The following is a 7409-nucleotide window of genomic DNA, read 5'->3' on the forward strand; positions in this document are numbered from 1 at the left end:
CAGCTACTGTTCACTATTGTGCCAGGGTATAATAGTCTAGATTAATAGCTATTTCACAGCTGACACCTCCCCGGAGCCGTGTCGTGTGGAGATCCACTGCGGACCTAAATCGCGGCCAGATTCAGAGTCCGACACCATACGACTCCTGGACCAATGGAGACACATCCCGGGGTCACCTCTCAGAAGCGAACCCCAGTCCAGCCAATGTTCCCTACTTACATGAATCACGTCCAGATTCACGGTCACACTCCATGAATAGGACCCCTACTCCCTCCCCCCAACAGCCAACCTTTCAAGAAACATAATTTTCCACCTCCTATGACATCACAGTTAGAGTCACACCCTTCTCACTTCTTGCATCTATATATCTCTTCCACAACTAAAACCCTACCGCCATCTAAAATCCCAAAGTGTAATCCAAGGAAGAGGGGAACAGATGATGAACTGGTGGTGGAAACTTCGGTTTGCAGCGGCAGTTTTGATCTTGTCAGTCGTCGGCAGTGCCGGCGAGATCCCGACGACGCTGGATGGGCCTTTCGATCCAGTGACCTCGTTTCTGGATCACATCAAGTTCCGCGGCCTCGCTGTGGACCTGCCGGACTCCGATCCGAGGGTGCAGCGGCAGGCCCGGGGCTTCGAGCCGGAGCAGATCTCCATCTCTCTCTCCACCACCCCGGACTCTATCTGGATCTCTTGGGTCACAGGTCACTTCTTTGTTTCTTTTTTTCTTTCTTAAGGTTCTAACTCATTCATTTTTTCAACTTCCAGTGGCGATGTGCCAAGTTGCAGTTGTTTTAGCATTTGAAGTTTGTTTAGATTTCAGATAGTCGTTTTTTGGTAAAATTTCTGCTTTTCCCACCTGGTTGTTTTCTCAACTAGAATGAGATTTGAAATACAAAACGGAGCCAGTGACCGCAGCTTTTGACTACGGGATGGTACGTAAGTGCATGTGTTGTGGACGTCACTGGGCCCGAACTCTTGTCACCTTCTTATCTTCCCTCTCCACTTTTCTTAAAAGTATCTGATTTTTTTTTTTCCTTTTCTCCCCTGCTGTAAGCATTTACGTGTTGGATATTTTTCAGGGAACTTCCAAATTGGAGAACACATCGAGCCATTGGATCCAACATCTGTAGCTAGCATCGTGCAATATGGAAGATCCCGACAATCCCTAACTCACCAGGCTGTTGGATATTCACTTATTTACAATCAGCTCTATCCATTTGAAGGCCTTCAGAACTATACTTCTGGAATAATCCATCATGTTCGGCTCACAGGTAAACTGTTCTGTAGCATGCTTTGACTTGTACCTTTAGGAAAATTCATGAGACCACAATGGAAAGTGGAGGTAATTTTTATCATTTTCCACACATTCATTTTCAGAAGTCATCAGAAATGAGGGGCCGAATTCTATTTCTTGATAAGTCTAGGTAATCTCAAGAGGATAAAGCAAACCTTGTAACATATAATATAGTATTTTGAAATTGATATATAAACTAAAATTAATATTTTTGATTATTTATGTGAATATAATATTAATATTAATATATTATAATATGATAATATTATTGATAGTAGTATTACGAGTGTTATTAGGTTACAAAAATAAGGTGATAATATATATATATACACACATATGAAAAATATAATAAATATTGTATATAAGCATTTTAACCATAGAATTTCAAGATATAAAATTATATTTTCATATTTAATAATTAAATTAATTACATCAACAAAATTAAGTAATATATTGTTATAATGTAATAATATAATAAATAATTTTGCGAACTATATAATATATAACATATAATATAATACAATTATATAAAATGATATAATATAGAATTGTTATATATAATAGAAAATATAATTTAGAATTTAGAATATAACAATAAAACATAACTTTAAGAGTAAATAATGTCATACTTCTTGTATTATGCATTATCTCTATGGTGCAATAATACTGATATAGCATATAATATATTTTTCGTAAACTAATATATTATCTAATAAATAATATTATAGCTTCCAACAAATGATCCATCACTATTACTGTCCAATTGTCATGGATAAATAATTTAATAAATCTTGATCGATGCATCATCATCAGCCATCTACTTTAGTTGGTTGGCATAAATTAAATTTTGTATAAACGCATTCCATAGCTTCAAGCTTTGCATCGAGTCATTGTCCTTCCACTATTATTTAAGGAGTGGATATGGGTTTCTTAGCCAGCTCAGGTTCTCAACAAAACAGCACGAACATCTGCTATGTTCTCGCCATTTGCCTTTTCTATCTTATGATAATATATCGTGTATATATCCTTGACCTTGCAGGACTGAAACCAGGGAAAAGATACTATTATCGATGTGGAGATCCTTCTATACCAGCCATAAGTGACATCCATGTTTTCAAGACAATGCCTGCTTTGGGTCCCCGCAGGGGCGGCCCAATACATTTGGGGGCCTAAGGCAAATCCAATGAATGAGGCCTCTTTTTTTGATAATAAATTTTTTTAATAAATATAAAATATTTAAAAAAATGATATAGAAATAGATAGCTATCAAGTATACTATTTCAACAAAGATATATAAATTTAATAAAAATAGGTAAAAAACTTTTTTAATTTAATATAATTTTTAAATGAAAGTAAATAAAAGTAATTGCTCGAAAAGAAGGGCCATGAAACTGATTAATTAACTAAAATAATGCTTGACAATAGTGTTTACCATGTCAAGCAAAAGCCGAATAGGAAATGGTTATCTCATGGCACTTCATTGTCAAGGTAATAAAAAAATTGAACCTCTCTATAAGAGAAAGTAGGGGCATTATGGGAAATTCACTCCATCCAATAAATAAAAGTCCCATCCCACCATCTCCCCTTCAAGTGAGTACCCAAGCAGCAACTGCAACATCACAGCACAGCAGCCATTCAACTCCCTCTAGCTCCTTTTCTCTATCTACCACCCAAGAGGGGAGAAGAAATCGAGAGGAGAAAATTAAAAGAATCTCCACCCTCCAAGAAGTCCATCTCCGATCCCCCTATCTTTCTTCCCGATGGCCCAGCTGGATCAGGAGTAATGTGAGGGAAGGAAAACCAAGACCAAAACCAAAAAAGAGAAGGGATGAAAGATAAGAGTGGAAGACGAAGGGGGGAAGACGAGAATGGAAAGAATGAGTGTTTGTATAGCTGCAGCATCTTCCGGTGGGGGCCTTCCCTGGGCCGGGGGCCTTAGGCGACCGCCTCAGTCGCCTAAGGCTCGAGCCGGCACTGGGTCCCCGAAGTTACCCTAAGCGAATTGCTGTTGTTGGGGATCTGGGACTCACGTACAATACCACTTCCACAATTGATCATATGAGAAAGAACAAGCCTGATCTGGTTTTGTTGTTAGGTGACATTCCTTATGCAGATTTATACCTAACAAATGGAACTGAGTTGGACTGCTTAAATTGTTACTATCATAATATCCTTCCCAGGGATGAGACCTACCAGCCTCGTTGGGATTATTGGGGAAGGTGATGATGCCTTTCAGTATATATATGCTTCTCTCTCTCTTTCTCTCTCTCTCTCAGAGAACTTGTCTCCTAGTTTATCATGATGCATTTAGCCGCAAGTGTAAAAATTTGTATTCATATTCATTATAATATGCAAAAAGGTTTCACAATCAACATGGTTATAATTTGTGTTCTGAGGCATCCACCATTGACTAGAAGATATAAAGCCTTCTTCTCGACTAATGAACTAGAAGAGCTTTTGTTCAAAAAGGTCCCGCTGTTACGCTATTGCCATAATGACAAGCAAACGACTAGCTAGCACAAGCTGATGCTAGTGATGCTTCAACCATTTTGACACCCTTTTTCTCCTCCAATCAGTCCTCAAGTGTATTTCAGTAGCTTTGTCTTGAAATACAAGCATGATATAAGAAATATGTAGACTTTTAGGATATTTCTTTATAAATAACTTAGCAAGCAGTCCATTGTCATCCATATGCTGAATGTGCATAGTTCTCATGGATTCATCATCCTGCAAGTTTTCCATGGCTTGACTGGTTGTCTTTGAATCTCGATGATAATTGTTAGTCATCTCTTTCAGGTTTATGGAGCCTCTTACATCAAAAATTCCAATAATGGTAGTCGAAGGAAACCATGAAACAGAAGAACAGATCAAAAACAAGACCTTTGTAGCCTACAGCTCTAGATTTGCATTTCCTGCCGAAGAAAGTGGATCATTTTCCACATTTTATTATTCTTTTAATGCTGGGGGTATACATTTCATCATGCTTGGTGCTTACATTTCCTTCGATAGAAAAGGTAACTTTACCATGCACCTACTCTTTTGAGACCTCAGTCTTAGATTCCTGTTTGACCGGGAAAAGTTGAGCACTTGAACTAATTTGGCTATTCTCCTATATGGAACTACCGACAATTATACTTCTGCATCACTGGCTAGTTTGAGCTTCTTGTGGTTATTTGCCTTTAAAATAAAAGTCAAACTGTACTCATGCAGTCTACAGTCTCTTAAAAAACAATTTCGTTGACCATTGTTTTTTTATCAAATTGCTGTATCAATTTAACATTACAGGGGAGCAATATAAGTGGCTAGAGAGAGACTTGGCAAATGTAGACAGGTCCATTACTCCCTGGTTGGTAGCTGCTTGGCATCCACCTTGGTACAGCACTTACAAAATATTTTACAAGAAATCGGAGTGTATGAGATTGGAGATAGAAGATCTACTATTCTCATACGGTGTTGACATCATCCTCAATGGCCATGTAAGGGCTGAATCCCATTTTCTTTAAGTTACAATACTTGGAAATCTTTTATTGTCATGAACTATTGTGATGTGGACTACTGTAAGAAAGCCTATTTCTTCTTTAGGTTGTTCTTATTTCAACTGAGGCCTGCACTCCTGATTTGTAGAAGGCAATTTGAGTTTCCAAAGTTTTATCATGTTGGTTTTACTTTAAAGAAAGCCTTTGGTGTTTGCTAGGGCTGGTAATTAAGGTTTAGGCTACTTTAGGAGATATGGATCATATTGGATTAAGCATTAAAAAAATGAAAACTTTTCCTTTCACTATTTTTCCTTATGTTTCACCTTGTTTTTTTCTATTTTCACAGGTTCATGCCTATGAAAGGTCGAACCGAGTCTACAACTATACGTTAGATCCCTGTGGTCCTGTTCACATCACAGTTGGAGATGGCGGCAACCGGGAAAATCTGATGACTGTGCATGCAGATGATCCTGGCAAATGCCCAGATCCTTTGGATAGCAGATGGAGCATCGGTGGCTTTTGTGCTACGAACTTCACTTCAGGACCTGCAACAGGCCAATTCTGTTGGGACCGACAGCCCGAGTACAGTGCATATAGAGAGAGTAGCTTTGGCCATGGAATCTTGGAGGTGCCCTTCTTTCTTTTCCTTTCGCTCTGCTATTCTAATGAATCATATATCCAGTTCTAGATCAAAGTATTGAATAAAAAAAATATATTATCTGCAGGCAATGAATGAGACCCATGCATTATGGACATGGCATCGGAATCGGGACTTGTATAATAGTACAGGCGATGCGATATATATAGTTAGGCAGCCGGATAAGTGCTCTATTCGGCGCATGGTGGTTGACCCTCATAAAACTACTTGATCAGTGACTCTTGAAGAACTCTTACTTGGACATATTATATGATTGTCAAATATCTACGTATTTAGAAGAATTTAACGTCGAAATCTTCTAAAAACTGGATATGCAGACTGGTTAATATTTTATATATGTATATGTAAGGATGTGTTGATGTATGTGTAAAATGAAGAGAAAAACCTATGCTATTTAAGTTTATAAAATTTGATAAAAGTATCAGCTATTGTCATGTTAAAATTAAAAATGTTAACATGGGAAATGCCCCAAAAGTGGACATGTGATGATAATGATATCAAATTTGGTGGTATAAAATGTCCAGGATTCTTATTTCCAAGTGTCTTAGGTATATGTCCAAGGATCGAATAGATCAAAAAAAAATCTAGAAGGATCACTAATCTCGATAAATAAACCACTCCGACCACTATGGATAGATTTGGAGAGTATCTAGAAGTGAGATCCAACATATTGGGAAGTTGAATCACATAATCTTCTAAATGTCATGATAACTTGCTCATATAATATCCAATTGAGATGCTTCCTTTTTTTTAAAAAAAAAATTAAGTAATTTTACAACTCTAAAATTCCATCGATTGGGCCTCAAAACTTGTTGACCTAAGTAAAATTTTTCTTTTAGGAAAGACATTATCCGAGCATAATATATTGATCAATGATGCCTGAAGAACTTGTAGCAATGTTACTTGGATATGTAACATGGTGTCAAGTGTCCAAACATGCAGAAAAATACAAAAATTCTAAAAGTAGGACATGCAAAGAAGCTTGTGTTTTGTATATGTACATGTATATATATATATATATATATATATATATGATATAAAAATTAATAATTAGGTTGAATTGTGATGTGTAAGTTCATAAGCTTTGATAAAAATGATCAAGAATAGTTGCACTAGAGTTAACTGCTTTCACCTTGAAGTGCCAAAAGTAGAAAATTAATGGTATAAAATGTGCAAGAGTGTTACGAAGTATTCCAAGTATTCTAAGTATTTTAGTATCCGATACTCCAAAATTTAAAGCTCCTGCTTCTTCAACATAAAGTTCTATCTTGACCTCATCAAGCTTAAAATTTAGATAGAAGCAGTTGCATATTAAGAGCAAGGAGCAGGAGGTATAATTAGTGAAAGATGCTGTAAGTGGGAGAGCTTATAAACCAAAACACAATCTATATGACTGCATCTTTACACATGTAATGTTAGTTAGAAAAGAGAGAAAGAAAGAAGTTGGTTTTGTGTATCTTCTCCCATGTGTGTGTTTTTTTTTAATTTTTTTATTTCCTTCTCTTTATCTCTTTGGAGTGGGGTTGGAGGAAGCATTGGGGGTTGAATCACTCACTGATTTTTATATTATATTTTTATCTTGAATAATTTTTGATTCTTAATATTTTAGTACAAGTTTGGTTAAATCAATGACCTATATATGATAATACCAAGAAAATTGCCAACTTATTGTAAATATATTCATCATATGGGTTCCAATCATGAGAAATTTGACAACCACTATAATGTATACTCTTGCCACCAAAACCCAATCAGGTGATTTGAAGATGAGGAGGATGCTGATCAATCTAATAAGGTGGAAGATAAAGTGCCACCTACAGAGCAAAAGAAAATCAAAAGTGGTTGCTGAAGTTGATCTAGTCAAGAAGCCTCTGATGCTTAAGTCAGACAGGGCTATGTGCAATAGTAGTAGAGGGAGAAGAATTGTATAGAATAATCTAAGATAAATACCTGCACTAGGTTGGACTTTTCAATGTTC

General features: G+C 36.6%; 1 protein-coding gene across 1 annotated transcript; it reads left to right on the plus strand.

Annotated features, from left to right (window-relative positions):
• Nucleotides 1–366: 366 nt before the first annotated feature.
• LOC103699707 (purple acid phosphatase 15-like) lies at nucleotides 367–5852 on the plus strand. The gene is made up of 8 exons (XM_088719668.2): nucleotides 367–704; nucleotides 1083–1274; nucleotides 2337–2429; nucleotides 3273–3516; nucleotides 4094–4311; nucleotides 4583–4773; nucleotides 5120–5401; nucleotides 5499–5852. Exons 1-8 carry the CDS (start codon nucleotides 437–439, stop codon nucleotides 5640–5642), a joined length of 1632 nt encoding a protein of 543 aa, XP_088575794.2. The 5' UTR covers nucleotides 367–436; the 3' UTR covers nucleotides 5643–5852.
• Nucleotides 5853–7409: the final 1557 nt, after the last annotated feature.

The sequence above is a fragment of the Phoenix dactylifera genome, chromosome 4, assembly GCF_051530095.1.
Source record: "Phoenix dactylifera cultivar Ajwa chromosome 4, Ajwa_hap1_PhDact_Kaust_v1.1, whole genome shotgun sequence".
In the NCBI taxonomy this organism is placed as follows: domain Eukaryota; kingdom Viridiplantae; phylum Streptophyta; class Magnoliopsida; order Arecales; family Arecaceae; genus Phoenix; species Phoenix dactylifera.

Excerpts from the sequence above, each read along its gene's own strand:
- LOC103699707 (XM_088719668.2), top strand. The coding sequence starts at position 437 with ATGATGAACTGGTGGTGGAAACTTCGGTTTGCAGCGGCAGTTTTGATC. Across the intron at positions 705-1,082 it reads CTGGATCTCTTGGGTCACAG|GGAACTTCCAAATTGGAGAA; the intron begins GTCACTTCTTTG and ends GATATTTTTCAG. Across the intron at positions 5,402-5,498 it reads TTGGCCATGGAATCTTGGAG|GCAATGAATGAGACCCATGC; the intron begins GTGCCCTTCTTT and ends TATTATCTGCAG.